The sequence below is a fragment of the Chrysemys picta genome, chromosome 17, assembly GCF_011386835.1.
Source record: "Chrysemys picta bellii isolate R12L10 chromosome 17, ASM1138683v2, whole genome shotgun sequence".
NCBI classification, from domain to species: domain Eukaryota; kingdom Metazoa; phylum Chordata; order Testudines; family Emydidae; genus Chrysemys; species Chrysemys picta.
Genome location: NC_088807.1, coordinates 20,001,915 through 20,026,508, shown reverse-complemented (window position 1 = coordinate 20,026,508; position 24,594 = coordinate 20,001,915). Strand labels below are relative to the sequence as shown.

Below are 24,594 nucleotides of genomic sequence, written 5' to 3'. Positions count from 1 at the left end.
ACAGCAGCCCCCCCCCCCGGGGCACCCAGATTTTACCCACGCCAACATCGCCCATCTGGGGCTGGGCGCCGTGGTCCTGCTTGTCCTGGGGCTGATCCTGGCTGAGGCCTATTTCAGCCACCCGAGGGGGGCGCCCTAGGTGAGGTGACCCCTTTGTCGCTCACGTCTGGATCCTTTTCCAGTTTCTCCACATCCTTTCTACACAGCGGTGTCCAGAACTGGACACAGCACTCGCGGCCTGCCCAGCGCTGAGCAGAGCGGTACTCTCACTGCACGTGACTTGCACGCTGCACCTCTGTTAATGCAGCCGAACATTGCATTTCCTTTTGTTTTGCAACGGCATCGCGTTGCTGACTCACGTTGAGGGTGTGATGATCCACCACAGCTCCCCGCTCTGTCTCAGGAGTGCTGCTGCCAAGCCAGTGAGCCCCCATCCTGTGCTTGTGCATTTGGTTTTTCTTCCCAAAGTGCAGCACCTCTATTGACTTTCAAACAGCTTGGAAAAGAGATGACTAAGGGGGGATACGATAGAGGTGTATAAAATCATGACTGGTGTGGAGAAACTAAATCAGGAAGTGTTGTTTACTCCTTCTCATAACACAAGAACTAGGGATCACCCAATGAAATGAATAGGCAGCAGGTTTCAAACAAACAACAGGAAGTATTTCTTCACCCGACGCACAGTTAACCTGTGGAACTCCTTGCCAGAGGATGTTGTGAAAGCCAAGATTATAACAGAGTTCTAAAAAAGAACTAGATAAGTTCACAGAGGATAGGTCCAACAATGGCTATTAGCCAGGATGGGCAGGGATGGTGTCCGTAGCCTCTGTTTGCCAGAAGCTGGGAATGGGCGACAGGGGATGGATCACATGATGATTCCCTGTTCTGTTCATTTCCTCTGGGCACCTGGCGTTGACCACTGTCGGGAGATGGGATACTGGACTGGATGGACCTTTGGTCTGACTCAGTCTGGCCGTTCTTATGTTCTTAACCTCCTGCATCTCCCCATCTGCTGTCATGTCGTAATTATCATCCGACCTCGCCATGGCCTGACACCACCCCCCATAATTTTGCACATCTCTCAATATTTCAATGGATAAAAATCGAGGAAAATCCTTAAACCACATCATTTTGTGCCACTCTGGCCCTTTCACTCAACACAAATCTCTTGCAGGGTGCCTGGAACCCCGGCCCTGGCCCCTCTCAGCACCTCTCCAACAGCGCAACAGGGGAAATGCCTGAAAATAAACACTGCTGTGACCCGGGGGGGGTGATTAAGCAAGAAGCCAAGCGCTGCCGAGGGGCTGGAAATGCCCGGCTGGCCAGTGTGACAAAACAGCCCCGGCTCGGGGGACACCCTTCAATTTCCAGTCGGGTCAGTGCTGGGAGCGCGCAGGGAGCTCACCCGGGACGGGACCAGCTGTGAAGTACCAGGGCTCTGCCCTTCTGTGACGGAGCAGGGAGCAGGGCAGATTTGACCTGGGAATGTTGCAGGGGGATTGCAGTGAGGAGGGGGGACTTCCCTTGAAGGAAGCTACCTGAGCTGTAACCTGAGCCAGGAACGGGGGTGGGGAGAATTAACACCTTCTGCCCGGGAGACTGAACAAAGGAGAGGAGCAGCGGGAGGAGTTTGGAGTTTAGTTTCGGTTTGGGCTGGGTAGTGCAACGCAGGGAACCCCAAGCTGGGGTCTAAGCTCCCTGAACCTCCCAGAGGGACCTAATTGAGGGGGTCTGGTTGAGAGTCGCAGTGAATCTCGGGAAGAGGGGTGCAGGGCCCTGACTCCCCCACACTCCGCAACAACTGGTGGCAGCGGTGGGATCTACTGCACCCCGTGGACGGCGCTTCCTGCAGTAAGTGACTGGGGAGCAGTAAAACGAAGGGGGATTGACGGGGACCAGGCGTGCTGAAGAGTGAGAGAGAGACGGTTATTACCCCTGGGAGTGTGTGACCAGCGAGAAGGACTTTTGCAGTAACAGGGTCCCCCGGGGGGATCGCAGCGAGTGGTCCCAGGGGCGGAGGAGTCTGCAGCTCGACCCTGGCAGAGAGGCGGTGACCTCGAGAAGGGCTGGCACACTAGGGGTCCCCCTGGGAACTGTGGGGAGCTGTGAGCACACAGGCCGGTGAGTGGCCAGCAGGAAGATGTATGCCAAGCGGCTTAAGAGCGACCTGGTGGAGCTGTGCAAGCAGAGGGGGCTGTGCATTGGGAGGCTCACCAAAGCACAGCTCATTACCCGGCTGGAGGAGGAAGATCGCGCGAATGAACTGATCCCTGTGTCTCAGGGAAGCAGCCTGGCAAATGCAGCGCAGGCCCCAGTGTCTGTCCCAGCTGGGAGTGGTCAGCCGGCTGCTGAGGGCTTCCCGAGACCCCTCCTTCCTATGCCTAGGGGAAGGGTGGGGAGGAGCCCAGCAAATACCGAAGGCGCCGTGACCCCCCCGGCCAGCAGGGGATCCCCCCGGCGAAGCTCGCCGGCCAGCAGAGGATCCTCCCGGCGACGTTCGGCATCCGTGGAGCGGAATTGGCTGGAATGGGAGAAAGAGCTAAAACTGAGAGAGCTGGAGGATCGTGAACAACAGAGACAGCATGAAGAGAGACAGCGTCAGCATGAATGGGAGGAGAAAGAGAGACAGCATCAGCATGAACGGGAGGAGAATGAGAGACGGACGGGTCGATCCGGTTCTGTGTGGACTATCGGAAGCTCAATGCCATCACTGTAGCCGATGCCTACCCCATGCCCAGGCCGGACGAGCTCCTAGACAAGCTGGGAGGTGCTCGGTACCTTACCACCATGGATCTTACAAAGGGCTATTGGCAAGTGCCGCTGGATGCAGATGCCAGGCTGAAATCGGCCTTTGTCACCCCTCTGGGGCTCTATGAGTTCCTGACCCTGCCCTTCGGCCTCAAGGGAGCGCCGGCCACCTTTCAACGCCTGGTGGATCAGCTACTGAGGGGGATGGAGAGTTTTGCCGTGGCGTATATCGATGACATCTGTGTCTTTAGCCAGACCTGGGAGGACCACATATCCCAGGTTAGACAAGTGCTGGACCGACTCCAGAAGGCTGGGCTGACCGTAAAACCGGAGAAGTGCAAGGTGGGGATGGCTGAGGTATCCTACCTAGGCCACCGGGTGGGAAGCGGCTGCCTAAAGCCAAAGTGGAGGTGATCAGAGACTGGCCCGCTCCTCAAACCAAAAAGCAGGTCCAAGCCTTTATTGGGATGGCAGGATACTATCGGAGGTTCGTGCCCCACTTTAGCGCCATAGCCGCCCCCATCACTGAGCTGTGCAAGAAGGGGAAGCCAGACAAAGTGGTCTGGACCGAGGAGTGCCAGGAGGCTCTCCGGGCGCTGAAGGAGGCTCTGGTCAGTGGCCCAGTTCTGGCAAACCCAGACTTTGACAAGCCCTTTATGGTGTTCACCGACGCCTCAGACACAGGACTGGGGGCGGTGTTAATGCAGGAGGATGAAAAGGGGGAGAGACACCCCATCGTGTACCTGAGCAAGAAGTTGCTACCCCGGGAGCAGAACTACGCGGCCATCGAGAAGGAATGCCTGGCCATGGTGTGGGCACTCAAGAAACTAGAGCCATATCTCTTTGGGCGTCACTTCACCGTGCACACCGACCACTCTCCCCTGACCTGGCTGCACCAGATGAAAGGAGCCAACGCCAAGCTCCTGAGATGGAGCCTGCTCCTGCAGGATTATGACATGGACATGGTCCATGTGAAGGGACGTGACAACCTGATAGCGGACGCATTGTCCCGGAGAGGGAGCCCTGAACTTCCCCAGGTCACTGGTCAGAGTGACCCCGCTCAGTTCAGTCTTGAAGGGGGGAGAGATGTGACGGAGCAGGGAGCAGGGCAGATTTGACCTGGGAATGTTGCAGGGGGATTGCAGTGAGGAGGGGGGACTTCCCTTGAAGGAAGCTACCTGAGCTGTAACCTGAGCCAGGAACGGGGGTGGGGAGAATTAACACCTTCTGCCCGGGAGACTGAACAAAGGAGAGGAGCAGCGGGAGGAGTTTGGAGTTTAATTTCGGTTTGGGCTGGGTGGTGCAACGCAGGGAACCCCAAGCTGGGGTCTAAGCTCCCTGAACCTCCCAGAGGGACCTAATTGAGGGGGTCTGGTCGTACCTACACGCTCTGCTTGAGACTGTGTTCCTGTCCTTAAATAAACCTTCTGCTTTACTGGCTGGTTGAGAGTCGCAGTGAATCTCGGGAAGAGGGGTGCAGGGCCCTGACTCCCCCACACTCCGCAACACCTTCTTCCCATCACCTGAGCGCGGGAGAGTGTCTCATACTGCCCTGGGCTGGGAGCAGCCAGCAGGGAGCAGGACACACACACACATACACCCCAGCAGGGGGCTGGACACAAGAACACACACACACCCACCAGCAGGGGGCAGGGCTGGACACACACACACATCACCAGGGGGCAGGACACACACAGACACCAGCAGGGGGCAGGGCTGGATGGACACATGCGCGCGTGCTCCTGGGGGAGGCACCAACTGTTCTCACTGGACTCCCTAGGGGGGCAGGTCCCCTGCGGGATCCCCCTATCCCACATCATTGCCCAGCGCGGGGGCCGGCTCCTGCTGGGGCTATCCTGGGGGATGGGAAGGGGAGGGAATCCCCCCAAACTCCCCCTCCAGCAGTGACCCAGATTCACAGAAGGCCCCATTGTGCGGGGCTGGCAGTGGGACCCACGTGGGCCCTTTGGGGCGGGGCCATGGGAATGGGACACAGACAGAGCCCTGGAAAGACCGCTGCCAAAGGGTGAGGGGTGTGGTGCAGCCGCTGTTAACTGGGAGGACGACGGGATGGATCACTTGATGATTCGCTCAGGGGCACCTGGAATTGGCCACTGTCGGCAGACACGATACTGGGCTAGATGGACCTTTGGTCTGACCCAGGCTGGCCGTTCTTATGTGTTAGGTGTGGTCAGAACTACAGTATCAAAGAGGGCAGACCCAAGGGAAAGCCCAGCAGGAATCATCCTGCTAGCGATGCTTGTCTATTGAGAGGTCCATCAGAGCCGAGAACACCGGTGGGGATGTGAAGATGGCCACGGCTGTAATTGTCGCACAGGTTTTTGTAGGATTTCTCTCCGCAGAAGTAATTGGAACTTTACTTAACACTGGGGCCAGCACTGATGGCCAGGGGAGAGCGCCCCCTAGTGACCTCTGCCCCACTCCCTGCAGCACAGCGCCCCCTAGCAGTGCACTGGGGTATCAGAGCCAGGTCTGACTGCCAGGGGAGAGCACCCCTCTACTGAGCCCCTCCTCCTGTTGCATGCAGCATAGCACTCCCTAGTGCACCAGTGAGCTATTGGGGCCTAATGGGTTAGAACTGGTGGGCTGGACGCCAGGACTCCTGGGTTCTCTCCCTGGCTCTGGGAGGGGACTAGGGTCTAGTGGTTACAGCAAGTGGGAGGCTGGGAGCCAGGACTCCTGGGTTCTATTTTGAAGGCTGGGCACCCCCCCCCCTTTCCCTCTCAGCAGCTAGTTCCCAGCCTCCCAGCCCACCTTTGGACCCGGGCACTTGCCAATCCTGGCTGGGATCAGGGAGGGGCAGCGTGGGTGGGTGTGACCCAGCAATCTGGGCACAAGCAGTGCATGGGGTGGGGATAGCAGGGGGCTGGATGGGTTGCTATTGGGGGGAGGAGGGAGCATGGGCCGGGGGCGCACTGTGCCTGAACTGGACAGGAAAGGACAGGCTGGCACTAGAGGCTGAATAAGGAGCGGGGGCCCTGGCTGTCACAGACTCACAGGTGGTGCCCACTCGTGGCCCCGTTCGATCTGTGGGGGGTGCCCCTTTTGGTTATGGTCCCTGGGGGGATCTCCCTTCAGTGTGACAGCCTTTCTCGGGGATCCATTCTCTCCCGGGGTCAGGCCCCTCCACCTCATGGAGCTGCACCTCTCTGAGCCTTAGCACACCTTTCTCTTGCCGTGGCCCACTCAGGGAGTCCAGTCGCTCTGGACCCCCGGAGCTTCCATCCCCCAAAGGGGTTGATGCATCTGATATCACCAGCCCCAAGCCCTGCCTCTGTCCATTGTCCTCTATCCAGGTAAACTGGGTCACCTAGGCCTCTTCTCCTCTCTTCCGTCCTCTGGCCCCTCTGACTGGAACCGGCTGGTCAGGTCACTGGGGTCCTCTCTTCACAGCCCATTGTCCTCCCCCTGGCCAGAACTTGTTGTGACTCTTGGCCTGGGCACCAGGTCCCCAGTCGCTGGGGTCTCCATTCTCCAGGTCATTGGCTGGGGTCCCAAGTTCCATCGCTGGTCCTCTGTAACAACAAACTCCTTCTCCCATCACCGCGTTAAACCAGTAACGCCCAGGAAAACTGAGTCCCACCCCCTCTGCATGCCAACCATTGAAAACCAAGAAAATCCCCCACTTCGTCACACTGGTCTTTCAAAAGTTTACAACTGAACATGGACTTAATACAGCTTTGAAACTTAACTATGCCGAAGAAAAATGCTGCTTTTAACCGGCTTAATTTAAATGAAACAAGCACAGAAACAGTTTCCTTCTCTTGTCAAATCTTTCTTTTAAAACTTTCCCTTGATGTATTTAGCAGTTTATGTTTAACACAGAACTGTTCTGTATTTTTCTTGTGATTTTAAGTTATCTCAGCTGCCATGTGATTGCTCACTTCCAGTTCCAATGAGGGGTGTGGTTGATTGGTCAGTTCGTAACTCTGAGGTTCTACTGTAGTGGTCAGTGGAAGATTGAAGACAAGACCCTGTGGTCTCCTGGCTCCAGCCCGATGCACCTTCCCCAATGCTGCAGGGTGCACTGAGGGTGACCTCTCCCCCCTCCCCACAGAGACATAGACAAGCTGGGAGCTGCATGATGCTTGGCCAGGCTGATGGGCCCAGGGTTTCCTGGGTTTTGCAGGGACACTGCTTGCTTTGGCTGCTCTAGATTTCGCCTGCAGATTAGAGACAACGTGTGATGGACGCAGGAAGAGATGAGACATCGTCGACTTCCTGTAGCTGGAGCCACCAGCTGAGTTCCTTATTTGGGGCTCGGTGGAGCTGGGCTCCGGGGTGTTGGTGGCAGCCCTGAGGGGCCCCTCACTGTCCCCATCATGGCATCTGCTCTCACCATCGTCCTCCTCAGTGAGTATCGGATAAAGCCAGGGCATGTGTCCCTTGGGGGGGATGGGATCCAAGACCCGGGTGTGTATCCAACGGGGGCAGGATCTGAGGCTCGAGCGTGCACCATGGGGGGATCTGAGATGAGGTTGTAGGATCCAGTTGCTTTGGGCTCTGGTCACTAACGAGCCGTCTCCTCTCCAGGTTGCTGGCTGGCCGGTTACAGCAGGGTGTGGGGAGGTGAGTATCAGTCTGTGGGGAAGATGGTAACATCAAGGACAGGGGAGGGGATGCATGGGGTGGGGAAAAGAGGAACTGAGCCATGAATCTTCCCCAAAACTCAACCCAAACTCCCCCTGTGAATTCAGACCCATCCCCGTTCTTCTGTCCCTCCCCCACCCACCGCCAGTGAGTAACTAGGAGCCGGATCTGGTTCCCGGGGTCTGACGAAGCAGGAACCATCCCTTGGTTCAAAGCCCTGCTCTCCGCCCCCCCAGGCTGTGAGGATTGAGGGTGGGGGGTTATCACATGGATTTATTTCAGCTCATATAAACTCTAACAGGGTTCGTCCATGGGCTTTAGATCCCCTCATTTCCGGTCAGTGCAGCCGTGGGGAGAACCCCCCAGATCCTCCCCCACTCCCAGATCCACCCCCAACAGCTCCCTCCCCTGCACTCACAGCCCCCTGTTCCCAAGGCCTGGGGAAAAGTTGGGTCTTGTGCGACTCCCACCAGTCACAGACTATTTCCAACCCCGGGGCGGGGGGCAGAGCTGCAGGGGGCCCACTGGTCAGGGTCTCTGGCTGGCCTCAGGTGGGGCCGGAGGGGGCAGGTGATCTTTAATGCAGCCCGGGTCCTCAGATATGTCTGGGTAAATCCCTGGCCCCCAAACCCCGTGGGCAGCCAGTGATTACCCTGGTAGGGGACAGACTTCTAGAGAGGCCGAATGACGGATGGACTGAATTGTGGCGGGAGGAGGCGGGGGGCTGTGTCTCCCCTGTTTAACTCCTTTCTCTTGTTGAAAGCAGGGCGTGAATTTGTCAACCCCACAATCTCGGTGAGCCCCAGCAGGGTGATGGCGCTCGGGGGAAACGTCACCATCCGCTGTGAGAGTTTGTCCCCGGGCATGGAGTTCTTTCTGCGTAAAGCTGGACACCCGAATCTGCAGGTGCGGACGGTGCCTGATGGGACCGTGGCTGAATTTCCCATCTCCACTGTCAGCTGGGAAGATGGAGGAAATTACACCTGCGACTATCGCTCCATAACGGATCAGAGTCGCTTGTCATATCTCAGCGACCCCGTCGAGATCATTGTAGCAGGTGAGGGGCCTGGCTCAGTGGCCCGGCTCCCAGGCCCACACCCAGCCAGACCCTCAGGGGGTCTCTGCATTGATGGGACACTCAGAGATAGGCTCTGCCATTAGCCCTGGGCCGAGCAGAGGGGACGTCCTGCCAGGGAGAGGGACGGAGTCACCTCGTGTTCCCAGCCAGGGGGGAGAAGCAGCCACTGGAGATTTGGGGCAGAGGGAGGGGGATCCCTGCCCCCAGGGGGAGCTGCAGAGCAGAGGGGACCTTTCCCAGACAACACATCGGTTATGGGGTGATGGGCGGAGCTGAAGGTTATAAACCTCAGTGTATAGTAGAGACTTGCACAGTCCCCTACAAGTCAGTGGTGGTGCTGTGCACAGACAACCCAAGAGTCCTGGCCCCATCCTCCCTGGTCTCCCCACTAGACCCCACTCCACTCCTTGAGCCGGGGAAAGAACCCAGGAGTCCTGGCTCCCAGCCCTCCCAGCAGAGAAGTCAGGCAGTGAATGGACCCTGGAGACTGAACTGGCCTGTCTCCTGCTAGGGAGCAGAGCTCTGGGCCCCAAGGGGCTGGGGTTGCTCCGTGGCTCATACAGTTAGCCCAGGGCTCAGAGGAAACTCTGGCCCCTTTGGAAAGGCATCCAGGAGCCCGTCCCCAGGGCCGCCGGGTTTGACCCACCACTGTGGCCACGTGGTGAGGACGGACCCCAGGACTGAGTGACGGGGCCTGCGTCTCACGGCCTGTCTGCTTCCCACTGCAGAGCCCAGCTACCCCAAACCCAGCATCTCCCTGAGCCCCAGCGGGGGGGTCTCCCTGGGGGGAGCCGTGGCCATCCAGTGTCGAGGACAGCGCCGGGGCATGCGGTTCGTGCTGAATAAAGAGCGACGCCATTTCCCACCTGTGGATTCGGACGACAACGAGGCTGTGTTTTCCAGCAGCAACGTGCGCCGGGAGGACGGCGGGAGCTACAGCTGCTCCTATCACAGCAGATCGGAGCCGTTTGCCGTGTCGTACCCCAGCGACCCCGTGGAGCTGGTGGTGAGAGGTGAGGGGCCCGGCTCAGCGTCCCCATTCCCATCCCCACCCCCAGCAAGATCCTCACTGGGGCTCGGTGCCAATGGGAAGCTCAGAGCCAGGCTCTGCCCTGAGCCCTGACCCCTCAGAGGGGACACCCGGCCAGGGAGCGGAGATGGAGTCATTGGGGGGTTCCCCAGCCAGGGGGGAGCAGCAGCCCCTGGAGACTCGGGGCAGGGAGGCGACTTTAACGCTGCCCCTTGTGCGTAGGAACCGTGAGTCGCTATTTAATCCCATGATCCCCTCCCCTCTGTTCTCCAGGCCCCGCCCCAGGCAGTGCCCTGGCCGGGGCTGAATGAGGCAGGGGCTGCAGGAGAAGCGGTGGCTTGGTGGACACGGCACTGGGCTGGGACCCAGGAGATCTGGCCCAGCTCCTGGCGCAGACACAGACTCTGTGTGATGGGAGCACGTCGCAGTTTTCAAAAGTTTCCTTCCTTGTGGGGGGGCCTCAATCTTGGGGGATCTCAGGCCGAGCGCCCACAAACCGAGACACCCACAGTTAGTGGAGACCTCTGCAAACGCTGGCCTCAATAGCGCTGGATCCCTTGTGTTGGGGGAGCATGAAGGGCCCCCGCCATGATCAGGGTCCTGCTGTGCCAGGCGCTGCATAAACACAGAGTGAAGAGACAGTCCCTGCCCCTGGGAGCTCACTAAGGAAAGTGAATCTGTCTGTGGCCTGTAGAATGGGGATAAAGACCCCTCCCTGCCTCCCGGGGGGCTGACTCCCTTCCTATGTGGGGCTCAGGCCCTGCCGTGCCAGGCGCCAAAGTCCAGCCCGTGAGTCGCTCTGTGTTCAGGGCAGTCCGGACACAGTGAATGAGGCAGGAGCCACACACGGCATATAAAGAACCCAAGAACTAGGCAGTTGCGCCTCCGTGTCTGTGGGTTTGGGAGCCAAGCTCGCAGGGCCGGGATTCTGGCTCAGGAAAACTCTTGGATCTGGAAGAGAATTTCTGCCAGGGGGCCCCTGGATCTGCCCGTGCCTCGGGCCAGCTGGGGAATCACAGAAGATTATGGTTGGAAGAGAACTCAGGAGGTATCTACTCAAACCCCCTGCTCAAAGCGGGACCAACCCCAAGTAAATCATCCCAGCCGGGGCTTTGACAAGCCGGGCCTTAAAAACCTCTAAGGATGGAGATTCCACCACCTCCCTAGGGAACCCATTCCAGTGCTTCACCACCCTCCTAGTGAAACAGTGCTTCCTAATATGCAACCTAGACCTCCGTCATTGCAACTTGAGACCACTGCTCCCTATTCTGTCATCTGCCACCCCTGAGAACAGCCGAGCTCCATCCTCTTCGGAACCCCCCTTCAGGGAGTTGAAGGCTGCTATCAAATCCCCCCTCACTCTTCTCTTCTGCAGCTGGAGGACGGGGCTGGGTGAGTGCCCAGGTCTGGTTCTCACAGCCTGTCTCCTGTGCGCAGATCCCAACTTACCCAGACCCTCCATCTCTCTGAGCCCCACTGGGGTCACCCCGCTAGGGGCAGACATCACCATCCAGTGTCAGGGGCAGCGCCGGGACATGAGTTTTTTCCTGCACAAGACTGGAGACCTGAACCCGCAGCAACACATGGACCCTGCTGGGGACGGGGACAGGGCCGAGTTCCGCATCTCCACCGTGGGCCGGCAGCACGGAGGGAGCTACAGCTGCAGCTACCGGCCCCAATCAGAGCCCTTCATCTCCTCACAGCCCAGCGACCCCGTGGAGCTGGTGGTAGCAGGTGAGGTGCCCGGCTCCAAGTACCCGCTCCCAGCTGGACCCTCAAAACTTCGGCACCCTAATGGGATGCTCGGAGTCAGGTTCTGCCCAGAGCCCTAGGACTGGCCTGGACAGGGAGCGGGGACAGTGTCACTAGGGGGCTTCCCAGCCAGGAGGAAGCAGCAACTCCTGGAGGTTAAGGGCTGAGGGAGGGGGGATCCCTGCCTCAAGGGGGAGCTGCAGAGCAGGGGGGCTTTTCCAGGGGACGCTCCCCCGGCTGCCCCTGCTCTGGGGGCACTCAAAGGAGTCAGGGCCCAGGGGCTGCCCATCCCGTCACTCTCCTGTTCTGCCTCCTCAGCCTGTGTCCCCTCCCATGGCCCCACCCCTTTCTGCCCCTTCTCTGGGGCCCCTCCCCTGTTCCACCCACATATCTGCCCCATTCCATCCCCCCATTGCAGCCCCGCAACCCATTTTCTACTTTCTGCCTCGCAGCCCCCACTGTGTCCCTGAGACCTAGAAGCTCTGTCCCCCAGCCCTGGCCCCGGGGTGCAGTGGGGAGTGAGAGTCCCCCAGTCCTGTAGCCACAGCAGGTAGCGAAAGTGCTCCCGTCCTGGGGCTGCCGCGGAGGTCCTGTACTAAGGTTTCCCCTGTCCCCACTATGGTGCTTCTGTGAGGACCAGGGTCGGGGTTCTGGGCCTTCTCCTGTCCTGCTCGCCCGGTGGTCAGGGCTCCAGGGTAACTGAAACATTCCCGGTCAGTGCAGCCATGTAGAGAACCCCCCAGATCCGCCCCTACCCCAGAACCACCCCCAACAGCTCCCTCCCCTGCACTCACAGCCCCCCCGTTCCCAAGGCCTGGGGAAAGGTGGGTCTTGTGTGACTCCCGCCAGTCACAGACTGTTTCCAACCACAGGGTGGGGGGCAGAGCTGCAGAGGGCCCACTGGTCAGGCTCCCTGGCTGGCCTCTGGTGGGGCTGGGAGGGGGCAGGTGATCTCTCATGGAGCTGGGTCCTGAGCTATGTCTGGGTGAACCCCCTGCCCCCAAGCCCCATGCACAGCCAGTGCCAACCCTGGTAGGGGACAGACTCCTAGAGAGGCCGAATGATGGATGGACTGAATTGGGGTGGGGGAAGGCGGGGGGCTGTGTCTCCCCTGTTTAACTCCTGTCTCTTGTTGAAAGCAGGGCGAGGATACCCCAAACCCACCATCTGGGTGAGCCCCAGCAGGGTGGTGGCGCTCGGGGGAAACGTCACCATCCGCTGTGAGGGTTTTTACCCGGGCACGAAGTTCTTTCTGCATAAAGCTGGACACCCGAACCAGCAGGTGCGGACGGTGCCTGATTGGACCATGGCTGAATTTCCCATCCGCAATGTCAGCCGGGAAGATGGAGGCAGCTACACCTGCGACTATCGCTCCATAACGGATCAGAGTCGCTGGTCATATCGCAGCGACCCCGTCGAGATCATTGTAGCAGGTGAGGGGCCTGGCTCAGCGTCCCGGCTCCCAGCCCCACACCCAGCCAGACCCACAGGGGGTGTCTGCACCGATGGGACACTCAGAGCCAGGCTCTGCCCTGATCCCTGGGTCCAGCAGAGGGGACACCTGGCCGGGCAGTGGGGACGGAGTCACTGGGGGGTTCCCCAGCCAGGGGGGAGAAGCAGCCACTGGAGATTTGGGGCAGAGGAAGGGGGGATCCCTGCCCCCAGGGGGAGTTGCAGAGCAGGGGGGGCCTTTCCCAGGCAACACATCAGTTAGGGGGTGATGGGCGGAGCTAAAGGTTATAAACCTCAGTATATAGTAGAGACTTGCTCAGTCCCCTACAAGTCAGTGGTGGTGCTGCACAGAGAACCCAGGAGTCCCGTCCCCCATCCTCCCTGCTCTCCCCACTAGACCCCACTTCCCTCCTAGAGCCCCAGGGAGAGAAACCAGGAGTCCTGGCTCCCAGCCCTCCCAGTAGAGAAGCCAAGGAGTGAATGGACCCTGGAGACTGGACTGGCCTGTCACCCGCTAGGGAGCAGAGCTCTGGGCCCCCAGGGGCTGGGGTTGCTCCGTGTCTCATGCTGTTAGCCCAGGGCTCAGAGGAAATTCTGGCCCCTGTGGAAAGGCATCCAGGAGCCCGTCTCCATGGCCACTGGGTCTGACCCACCACTGAGGCCGCGTGGTGAGGATGGACCCCAGGACTGAGTGACGGGGCCTGCGTCTCATGGCCTGTCTGCTTCCCACTGCAGAGCTCAGCTACCCAAAACCCAGCATTTCTCTGAGACCCAGCGGGGGGGTCTCCCTGTGGGGAGCCGTGACCATCCGGTGTCGGGGGCAGCACCGGGGCGTGCGGTTCGTGCTGAATAAAGAGCGACGCCATTTCCAAACTGTGGATTCGGACGGGTTTGAGGCTGTGTTTCCCATCAGCTACGTGAGCCGGGAGCACGGCGGGAGCTACAGCTGCTCCTATCACAGCAGATCGGAGCCGTTCGCCGTGTCGTACCCCAGCGACCCCGTGGAGCTGGTGGTGAGAGGTGAGGGGCCCAGCTTGGCGTCCCCATTTCCAGCCCCACCCCCAGCCAGACCCTCACAGGGGCTCGGTGCCAATGGGACGCTCAGAGCCAGGCTCTGCCCTGAGCCCTGACCCAGCAGAGGGGACGCCCAGCCGGGGAGCAGGGACGGAGTCACTGGGGGTTCCCCAGCCCAGGGGAAGCAGCAGCCCCTGGAGGTTCGGGGCAGGGAGGCTACTTTAACGCTGCCCCTTGTGCGTAGGAACCGTGAGTCACTATTTAATCCCGTGATCCCATCCCCTCTGTTCTCCAGGCCCCACCCCAGGCAGTGCCCTGCTTGGGGCTGAATGAGGCAGGGGCTGCAGGAGAAGCAGTGGCTTGGTGGACACAGCGCTGGGCTGGGACCCAGGAGATCTGGCCCAGCTCCTGGCACAGACACAGAATCTGTGTGATGGGACCACATTGCCATGTCCAATAGTGTCCTTCTTTGTGTGGGGGCCTCAATCTTGAGGAATCTCAGGCCAAGTGCCCACAAACTGAGATGTCCACAGTTAGTGGAGACCTCTGCAAACACTGGCCTCAATAGTGCTGGATCCCTTGTGTTGTGGGAACATGTAGGGTCCCCTTTGTGCCAGGCGCTGCCTAAACATAGAATGAAGAAGAAACTGTCCCTGCCCCTGGGATTGCACTAAGTAAAGTGTATCTGTGGGTGCCTCAGTTTCCCCCCCCCCCCCCCCCGCACAATGGGGCAAAACTGACTCCTGGGGGACTGACTCACTTCCTTTGTGAGGCTCATGCCCTGTGGTGCTGGGTGCCAGAGAACAGCCCATCAGTCGCTCTGTGCTCGGGGGGCCCGGATGCAGTGAATGAGGCAGGGGCCACACATGGCATATGAGGACCCCAGCTCGCAGGGCCGGATTCTGGGTCAGGGGGACTCTGGGATCTGGGAGAGAATCTCTGCCAGGAGGCCCCTGGATCTGCCCGTGTACGGGGAATCATAGAATATCAGGGTTGGAAGGGACCTCAGGGGGTTCTAGTCCAACCCCCTGCTCAAACCAGGATCAACCCCAACTAAACCATCCCAGCCAGGGCTTTGTCAAGCCGGGCCTGTGACGAACTGGGACTGTTCTTACTGTGGTGTGTGAATGCTGACAGGGGAGTGTGGCAAGGATAGTCTGCATTGGGGGATGGGAGTCTGCCCGAAGGAACATACCTGAGCATGCAACATGAGAACCCAGGAAGGGGTTGGAGGCCAGGTGACACCTTGGCCCGGGAAACTGAACAAAGGCCGTGGGAGGGGTCGCTGAAGGCAGAGTGTGGGAAGCGGGCTGGAGAGATGGCTGGGAGGCAGAGATGGCTCTGACCCCCCCAAACTGAAGGGGGCTGGGATGCCCTGGGAGCCCAAGCTGGACCTAACTGAGGGGGGCCCTGCTGTCTGTGCCTGCAAGACCTGTCTTGGACTGTATTCCTGTCATCCAAATAAACCTTCTGCTTTACTGGCTGGCTGAGAGTCATGGTGAATTGCAGGAAGCCGGGGGTGCAGGGCCCTGAGTTCCCCAATACTCCGTGACAACTGGTGGCAGCGGCGGGATCTACTGCACCCCGTGGACGGTGCTTCCTGCAGTAAGTGACTGGGGAGCAGTAAAACGAAGGGGGATTGACGGGGACCAGGCGTGCTGAAGAGTGAGAGAGAGACGGTTATTATCCCTGGGAGTGTGTGACCAGCGAGAAGGACTTTTGCAGTAACAGGATCCCCCGGGGGGATCGCGGCGAGTGGTCCCAGGGGCGGAGGAGTCTGCAGCTCGACCCTGGCAGAGAGGTGGTGACCTCGAGAAGGGCTGGCACACTAGGGGTCCCCCTGCGAACTGTGGGGAGCTGTGAGCACACAGGCCGGTGAGTGGCCAGCAGGAAGATGTATGCCAAGCGGCTTAAGAGCGACCTGGTGGAGCTGTGCAAGCAGAGGGGGCTGCGCATTGGGAGGCTCACCAAGGAACAGCTCATTGCCCGGCTGGAGGCGGAAGATCGCGCGAATGAACTGATCCCTGTGTCTCAGGGAAGCAGCCTGGCAAATGCAGCGCAGGCACCAGTGTCTGTCCCAGCTGGGAGTGGTCAGACGGCTGCTGAGGGCTTCCCGAGACCCCTCCTTCCTATGCCTAGGGGAAGGGTGGGGAGGAGCCCAGCAAATACCGAGGGCGCCGTGACCCCCCCGGCCAGCAGAGGATCTTCCCGGCGACGTTCGGCATCCGTGGAGCGGAATTGGCTGGAATGGGAGAAAGAGCTAAAACTGAGAGAGCTGGTCAAACTGCTGGTACTGGAGCAACGGTATGAGCGGTGCCCATCCGACCTGAGGCTGTGGTTGGTGGACAGAAAACCAGAGAACCCGCGGCATGCAGGCCGGCTGGCCGATGAGTTTGTAAAGAGCCGGTCAGGAGATAAAAGGGAGGAGTCCCAAAGGAACAGTCCCACCACAACGCAAAGAGAAAGTCACCATGGGACCTCCCCGTGGGAAAATACAGAAAAACCCCATCAGAGGGAAACATCCGGCGTCAGGACCATCCGACCCACTCAAGGGGACCCATGGGACATGGGCTGCTACCACTGTGGCCAAAAAGGCCACATACGGGCCCAGTGCCCCAGGCTCAGGGACAGACTGAGCAGACCGAACCCACAGAGGGTTAACTGGGTAGAGACCCAGCCCGGCGAGAGGCAGCATTCCCAGGGAAGGGGGGCTGGCAGAGTACCACCTGCTAAGGAGGGAGGAGAGCTCCAGGCCAGCTCCTCTAGGGGGCTGGATGCTCCAGACTCAGGGTTTCTGGTTTATACGGTAGGCGCGGGGCTGTCCCTCCGGAGAGAGTACCTTGTTCCCCTGGAGGTGGATGGGAGGAAGGTCAATGGATACTGGGATATGGGCGCAGAGGTGACGCTGGCCCGGCCCGAGGTGGTGGCCCCAGATCAGGTAGTGCCCAACACCTACCTGACCCTGACGGGGGTGGGCGGAACACCAGTCAAAGTGCCCGTGGCAAGGGTACACCTGAAGTGGGGGGCCAAGGAGGGCCCCAAGGATGTGGGGGTACACCCGTATTTGCCCACTGAGGTATTGATGGGGGGGGACCTGGAGAACTGGCCAAGCAACCCCCAAAGGGCACTGGTTGTGACCCGCAGTCAGAGCCGGCGAGGGGCACTGCGCCCTGGCCTTGGGGGGGGTGCCTTGCCTGAGGAGCAGGACCCTAACCTGGTGGGGAGGGAACGCCCAGGGACACGGCTCAGGGAGGCTGCAGCTTCAGACCCAGCGGGCGAGAAAGAGCAGGTGGCCATCCCTGTCCCAGCTGCTGAGTTCCAGGCCGAGTTGCAGAGAGATCCCTCCTTGCGGAAGATAAGGGACCTGGCCGACCTCAATGCGGTACAGACCATGGGACGAGGTGGCCGGAAAAGGTTCCTGTGGGAGAAGGGGTTCCTGTACCGAGAATGGGCTCCCCCAGGGAAAATGGAGTCAGGGGGGATCAGGAGGCAGCTGGTGGTACCCCAGAAGTATCGCCGCCAGCTGCTGTACCGGGCCCATGACATTCCCCTCTCAGGGCACCAGGGAACCTGGCGTACCCAGCAGAGGCTGCTACGGAGCTTTTACTGGCCTGGGGTCTTTGTTACTGTCCGACAGTACTGCGGATCCTGTGACCCCTGTCAGAGCGGGAGGAAGGCCTGGGACAAGGGGAAAACAGCTTTAGGACCCTTGCCCAGTGTTGCGGAGTGTGGGGGAGTTAGGGCCCTGCACCCCTCTTCCCGAGATTCACTGCGACTCTCAACCAGCCAGTAAAGCAGAAGGTTTATTTAAGGACAGGAACACAGTCTCAAGCAGAGCGTGTAGGTACGACCAGACCCCCTCAATTAGGTCCCTCTGGGAGGTTCAGGGAGCTTAGACCCCAGCTTGGGGTTCCCTGCGTTGCACCACCCAGCCCAAACCGAAACTACACTCCCAACTCCTCCCGCTGCCCTCTCCTTTGTTCAGTCTCCCGGGCAGAAGGTGTTAATTCTCCCCACCCCCGTTCCTGGCTCAAGTTACAGCTCAGGTAGCTTCCTTCAAGGGAAGTCCCCCCTCCTCACTGCAATCCCCCTGCAACATTCCCAGGTCAAATCTGCCCTGCTCCCTGCTCAGTCACACCCAGCATAAAGGATCCTTTCCGGAGGGTGGCCAAGGTTAAAAGGGCGGCTCTAAACCAAGAGAGCCCAAAGCACAGACCTCCAGACTGGAGCGCTGGGAGAAGACCACAGCCCAGTTGGAACCCCAGAGGTATGGGGGTGGGAAAAGGGCACAGGCCGGATAAACCTTCCCACATGCGAACTGCGAGTGCCATCAAGCACCCCCGACCTAAGGGGGGGCGTGAAACTGGAGGGGCCTGGTGTAATTCTCACCAAGGAATGGGAGGGATGCAGGGGCATCCATGGGAACGGGGATAGGTTCGAACTTACCCGGGTCACTGGCTAAAGTGACCCTGCTCAGTTCGGTCTCGAAGGGGGGAGAGATGTGACGAACTGGGACTGTTCTTACTGTGGTGTGTGAATGCTGACAGGGGAGTGTGGTAGGATAGTCTGCATTGGGGGATGGGAGTCTGCCCGAAGGAACATACCTGAGCATGTAACATGAGAACCCAGGAAGGGGTTGGAGGCCAGGTGACACCTTGGCCCGGGAAACTGAACAAAGGCCGTGGGAGGGGTCGCTGAAGGCAGAGTGTGGGAAGCGGGCTGGAGAGATGGCTGGGAGGCAGAGATGGCTCTGACCCCCCCAAACTGAGGGGGGCTGGGATGCCCTGGGACCCCAAGCTGGACCTAACTGAGGGGGGCCCTGTTGTCTGTGCCTGCAAGACCTGTCTTGGACTGCATTCCTGTCATCCAAATAAACCTTCTGCTTTACTGGCTGGCTGAGAATCATGGTGAATCGCAGGAAGCCGGGGGTGCAGGGCCCTGAGTCCCCCAATTCTCCGTGACAGGGCCTTATAAACCTCTAGGGATGGAGATTGCACCACCTACCTAGGGAGCCCATTCCAGTGCTTCACCACCCTCCTAGTGACATAGTGTTTCCTAATATCCAAACTGAAACTCCCGCATTGCAACTTGAGACCATTGCTCCTTGTTCTGTCATCTGCCACCACTGAGAACAGCCGAGCTCCATCCTCTTTGGAACCCACCTTCCAGTTGTTGAAGGCTGCTATCAAATCCCCCCTCACTCTTCTCTTCTGCAGCTGGAGGACGGGGCTGGGTGGGTGCTCGGGTCTGGCTCTCACAGTCTGTCTCCTGTGCGCAGATCGCAGCTTATCCAGACCCTCCATCTCTCTGAGCCCCACTGGGGTCATCACCCCAGGGTCAGACGTCACCATCCGGTGTCAGGGGCAGCGCCGGGACGTGAGGTTCTTCCTGCACAAGGCTGGAGACCTGAACCCGCCGCGACACATGGACCCTGTTGGGGACGGGGCCGAGTTCCGTATCCCCACCGTGGGCCGGCAGCACGGAGGGAGCTACAGCTGCAGCTACCGGCACCCATCAGAGCCCTTCGTCTCCTCACAGCCCAGCGACCCCGTGCAGCTGGTGGTAGCAGGTGAGGGGCCCGGCTCCACGTCCCCGCTCCCAGCCGGACCCTCAGAAGGTCAGCACCCAGAAGGGATGCTCAGATCCAGGCTCTGCCCAGAGCCCTAGGACTCGCCTGGACAGGGAGCGGGGACCATGTCACTGGGGGGTTCCCCAGCCAGGGGGGAGCAGCAGCTCCTGGAGGTTCAGGGCCAAGGAAGGGGGGATCCTGCACCTAGGGGGAGCTGCAGAGCAGGGGTCTTTCCAAGGGGATGATCCCCCGCTCTGGGGACTCACAGAGGAGTCAGGGCCCAGGGGCTGCCCAGCCGGCACCGTCCTCAGCCACAAACCCCCCTCCCCGGGACTGACAGTAACGATCGATGCTGAGTCACGGGCAGAGGTGAAACAAGGTTTCCTGGGGCCCTGAGCCAGAGAAAGGGGGACCCTTCCCCACCCCTCCCACCTGCCGTCCCTCTCCTGTCCCGCCTCCTCAGCCTGCAACCCCACCCACGGCCCCACCCCTTTGCCCCTTCCCCGGGAACCCGCCCCTATTCCACCCATGGTCCTGCCCCATTCTGTCCCCCCACTGCAGCCTTGCAACCCATTTGCTACTTTATGGCCCCCCCCACTGCGTCCCCAAGACCGGAGAAGCTCTGTCCCCATGCCTCAGCCCTGGGGCACAGCGGGGAGCGAGAGTCCCCCAGCCCTGAGGCCATCCTGGGGCTGCAGTGGAGGTCCCGTTGCTAAGGCTTTCCCTACCCCCCCCGACATGCTCCTGCGGGGACCAGGGTCGGGGTGCTGGGGCTTCTCCCATCCTGCTCGCCCGGTAGCCAGAGCTGTGGGGCCCCCCACTTGGCCAGGGCCATAGGACCTGTGTCTGATCTACCAGTGGTCGTGGAGGGTGGGGGGCGATCTCTGAGTCAGTGTTTCAGCCCCTCCCCCCACCCTGACAGATGCTGGTTCTATTCCCACAGGGGGAACCGACCCAACCCAGCCTGGAGCGGCGCCGGCTCCCTCCCGCCCGGGCAGCACGGGGTCAGGTACCGGGCTGGGGGGGAATCTATTGAGTCACAGATTATGGGGCAGCTTCCCCCAGTGGTTGCCCAGGGGGAGGGATGGAGGCTGTTCACAGGGGCAGTGACTCTCCCCCACCGCCGCCAACAGATTTGTGAGGGGACCGAAGCCTCCCGCTCAGACACGAACCCACCGCTAACGGGGCAGCCGGAGGCTTCCTCTGGGGGCAGCGGGGCCCATCAGTGGCCATGGGTGTGGGGGCGGTGCGTTGGAGCTCCCCGTGAAGGAGCCAGGAAGAGCCAGCATGGGAGGCGGGATACCGGGCTTGATGGGCCCGTTGGCCTGAGCCAGTGTGGCCATGAGGAAGGGGTTGAAATGACGGCCAGGATGGATCAGACAGCGCCCCCTAGCACCTGACCGATGGGGCAAATGCCCCCTGCTGAGCCCCCTGCCCCCTGCAGTCCAGTGCCCCCTAGCGCTATAAATCCCCCAAATCTTGCTGGCTCTGACCCCACTTGATACCCTGGGGCCCCCAAATCCTCCCCATAGAATTTTCTGCTGCCTGCGCCCTGCGGCGCCCAAGCCCCTTGGGCACCGCCTGGGGTGGGAGGGGCTGGGGGGGAACAGACCAGCGGCTCCCGGCACTCACGGCTCTGCTGTTTCCCAGGCGGATCGGAATCACTGGCACCTCCGGGTCTGACCAGCCCCATCATCGTCGGGGTGAGTGTGGTAGCTGCTATCCTCCTCCTACTCCTTGTGGCCTTCGTCTGCTTCAGAAAAATCCGAGCCAGTAAGTGCCCCCCCAGCGATTGAGGAGTTAAACCTGCCGCTAAGCAGGGCAGGATGGGGTCACGGCTTGGATGGGGGACTGTGCCAGGAAAGCCAAGGACGGGGGGGCGGGGGGTGAAGGCTCAGCAGTAATCCCTGTACACACAGCTGTCACACCCACCCCAGAGGTGGTGGCATCTCAGCCCTGGGCGAGGGGTCCCTGTATAAAGAGCCACCGGTACCGTGCCTCTCAGGTGCCAGGGGAGCCAAGCTGTAGACCAGGTTCGTTATAACAAGTCACTAACGAGGGAGGATTGGGGACAGGAAAAGCCCCCTGAGTTAATCTGCCCCTAGCCCCTGGAGCATGCTCTGGTGTTGCGCTGCCCCCTGCTGGTCCATCGCACCCCAGCAGGGATCCAGGTTCAGCACCAACAGCAGAGGGGACCCCCCAGGCACCCCCATCCCTGCTGCCCTGTGGGGGGTGAGTGGCCGGGTTCTGGTACCAGCGGATACCGATCGGCTCATGGGGGATTTTGGTTTGTGTCCCTCTGCAGGAAAAGGAGCCGCACCGAGACCAAGCAGGTAGGAACCCAGCTCCTCCCCGCTCCGAATCAACCTGCCGGGGTCACAGTGCTCCTGGGTTCTGTCCCCAGTTTGGGGAGGAGAGTGGGGTCTAGTGGTTAGAGCGGGGTGGGGTCTGGTGGTTGGGGAAAGGGGGGTTTAGGGAACTGGGTTCAGTGTGAGGCAGGATGGGATGCTCTCTGGGTGTGTTGAGGAATCTTCCCACGGGTGGGGGGATATGACATTTACAAGGGAATTTTCTCTTTTAGCACCAGCCCTATGGTGGCATTAAAGGCACCGGCTCAGGAAGACCCCACCTGTGAGTAACACACCCAGGGGGGTACCAGGGTGGGCAGGACCCCTGGGGAGGGGAGGGGCTTGTGGGGGCTCCACCCATAGGGGGCGGGGTCTGATTTATAGCTGCTGCTGGGCGGGACTAAGGAGAGGGTCCCAGAGGTAGCCAGTATCAGCTGAGAGTGTTGGACTCCCAGGAGCTCCCTGGGGCCACCCTCCCTTCCCACTCTAGTTCCCCACCCACTCCTGGCTCCCAGCCCCCTGCTCTAACCACTAGTCTAGACCCCCCTCTCCTCCCGAGCCAGGGTGAGGACACAGGCGTTCGGATTCCCAGCCTACCGCCCCCGCTGTAACTCCCCAGACATCTTGTGCTTCAGTTTTTGTCTCTGTAACATGGGGCTAATGACCCTGGCCCATGCTGAAGGGAAGGGGAGTGGCGGGGTGGCTGTGCTGGGCTCTGAGACCCATAGCTGGATGGAGGGGTCAGAGCTGGGTGTGGGGTTCTGCTCTGGGCCGGCCGGGGGTGCAGCTCAGCGGGTGTCTCTGTTCTGCAGACGCCTCCATCGATGAAGGGAAAGAGCCGCAGACCTTGGTAAGTGTCCCCTGTTCCCCTATGGGGCCTGACCCCCAACCCTGACCCACATGTGCCCCACTCACCTTATCTGGCACACTCAGTAGTTTGTGGTGGGGGTCAGGTTGCTGGGAGGGACTTATGGGATCACCAGCTGGGATTGCAGGTGTGTGTGTGTTTGTATGTGTGTGTGTGTATGTACCCTGTGCTCTGTGTGTGTTGGGGTGTGGTGGATTCACACACACCCCAGTGACTCTCTCCCCTCCCAGCCCCAGGAGCCCTACCCCGGCGCCAACGGACTCACCTACGCCGAGCTGGACGGCCGGGCGCTGCAGGCCAAGCGGGGGGGCCTGGCCCCTGCCCCTGAGCCCGCCCAGCCCAGCGTGTACGCCATGATCAACGTGAGCCGGGGGCCCCACAGTGAGAGCCCCCCGTAGCCATGGGGCATCGGCCTCCAGGGGGCAACAGACTCACCCCCCTGCAACGCCAGCCCCGAGAACTCTGCTTCCAGGGAAGATTTAGGGGGGATGCTGCCCTCCCCCCACTGCATCCCCATCCCATCGAGCAGCTGTTCCCCTGCCCTGCCTAGACCCACATGTAGGGGCTGGTATAGGAGGCTCAGCACCGGGAAGGGGACACACCGAAGTGGCTGTTTATGTTATTTTGCTTCCTGTTAATCTTTAGATTTGCAGTAAACACAGAACCACAAACCAGCCCAACCTGGGTACCCCACAGCCCCCCTGTGCCCGTGCCAGGAATGTGTGTAACTCCTGGGGGAGATGGGGTGGGGTGCGGGGCTGGTTATACAGGGACCTATCGCCCAGCGCTGGGATGCGGCCACATCTGTGGTGGGCACTGGTTATACAGTGACCCATCAGCCAGCACTGGAATGCGGCCCCTCTGGGGAAGGGCATCATTTGGGCAGGATGCCAGGGTTCATGGCCTGACTCTGGGCAAAGCTGCAGAAGGGAGAGCCCCACAGCTAATCCCCTCCTTGGGACTTCCCCGCAAGGGTCCCTGGGGCAACATAGGAATTATCACTTGCTGGGAGCAGTGCAGGGGCTAGGACACAGAGTGGGGCAATTCTGAATCCCCCCTGCAGGGGGTGGGGGACTATTTTCCATTGAACAAGGCTTTGTTGCCGTTCAGTGGTGTGTGGAGTAAGAGTCCCCTCAACTCCCCCATCCTGGCCTCTGCACGAGATGCTCCCCACCCCAAGATCCTGGCCCTTGCAGCCTCCAGACCCACAGATTGGCCTGGAGAGACGCGACTGATCCATGTCTGCCTGTTCCTGGGCGCTCAGACACCGGCCGTCTCCCTGTTGCCTCAGTTTCCCTTAACTCCTGCTTAAAAAGCCCCCCTGAGCCTGCTAGTCCCTGCCTGTGACACTCTGTACCTCAGGGGTAAACACCTTGCACCCCCATGTTCATCCTCATAATATGATTGTGTGGGATCCAATGCAAAGTGTCATCTCAGGTGTCTTCAGAAGGCTCATCATGCACCGAGCATTGTTGTTACAGTGATGTTATAGGTTGTAATTTCATGTATATAGTTATGAGGCTGCAAATGTGTCCTCCTGGTTTAAAACAAGCCCAGGCAAAACTCTCCAAGAACAGAGGGACAATTCACACCTCATCAGGGCATGTGTGATGAAGTGGGGGGTTTTCTTGTATGGGACAAACCCATAGAACTGGAAAGGACCCTGAAAAGTCATTGAGTTCAGCCTGCTGCCTTCACTAGCAGGACCAAGTACTGATTTTTGCCCCAGACCCCTAAGTGGCCCTCTCAAGGATTGAGCTCACAACCCTGGGTTTAAGAGGCCAATGCTCAAACCACTGAGCTATTCCTCCCCCCAACCTCACCTCACAGGACCAAAGGACACTGGCCTAGGCAGCAACAAAGGATCTGTTGGCCTCTCGAGTGAGTCACCCCTGTTCCTTTGGTCAGTTTGGGACTGCGATGAGGTAATGCTCATGTCATAACTATAAAGGGAAGGGTAACAGCCCTCCTATGTACAATACTATAAAATCCCTCCTGGCCAGAGACTCCAAAATCCTTTTCCCTGTAAAGGGTTAAGAAGCTCAGGTAACCTGGCTGGCATCTGACCCAAAGGACCAATAAGGGGACAAGATACTTTCAAATCTTGGTGGGGGGAAGGCTTTT

At 60.0% G+C, this 24,594-nt stretch overlaps 2 protein-coding genes across 2 annotated transcripts in view; both read left to right on the top strand.

Annotated features, from left to right (window-relative positions):
• LOC135976431 (immunoglobulin superfamily member 1-like) overlaps positions 1-8,598 on the top strand; it is a 32,643-nt gene extending 24,045 nt beyond the window's left edge. Inside the window, exon 4 of the mRNA XM_065571896.1 lies at positions 8,160-8,598. Coding sequence (XP_065427968.1) covers positions 8,160-8,520 — 361 coding nt within the window. The 3' untranslated portion in view covers positions 8,521-8,598. The remainder of the gene's footprint in view (positions 1-8,159) is intronic.
• Positions 8,599-10,775: 2,177 nt separating this feature from the next.
• On the top strand, positions 10,776-21,050 carry LOC135976430 (leukocyte immunoglobulin-like receptor subfamily B member 3). Its single transcript, XM_065571894.1, has 5 exons — positions 10,776-11,201; positions 12,368-12,652; positions 13,407-13,691; positions 18,964-19,254; positions 20,905-21,050. Exons 1-5 carry the CDS (start codon positions 11,003-11,005, stop codon positions 21,048-21,050), a joined length of 1,206 nt encoding a protein of 401 aa, XP_065427966.1. The 5' UTR covers positions 10,776-11,002.
• Positions 21,051-24,594: the final 3,544 nt, after the last annotated feature.

Bases quoted from the DNA above. Each gene is read 5' to 3' on its own strand.
- LOC135976430 (XM_065571894.1), top strand. From the start codon at position 11,003: ATGAGTTTTTTCCTGCACAAGACTGGAGACCTGAACCCGCAGCAACAC. The intron at 13,692-18,963 runs GTGAGGGGCCCA...TCCTGTGCGCAG, and splicing joins CGTGGAGCTGGTGGTGAGAG to ATCGCAGCTTATCCAGACCC. The intron at 19,255-20,904 runs GTGAGGGGCCCG...GCTGTTTCCCAG, and splicing joins CGTGCAGCTGGTGGTAGCAG to GCGGATCGGAATCACTGGCA.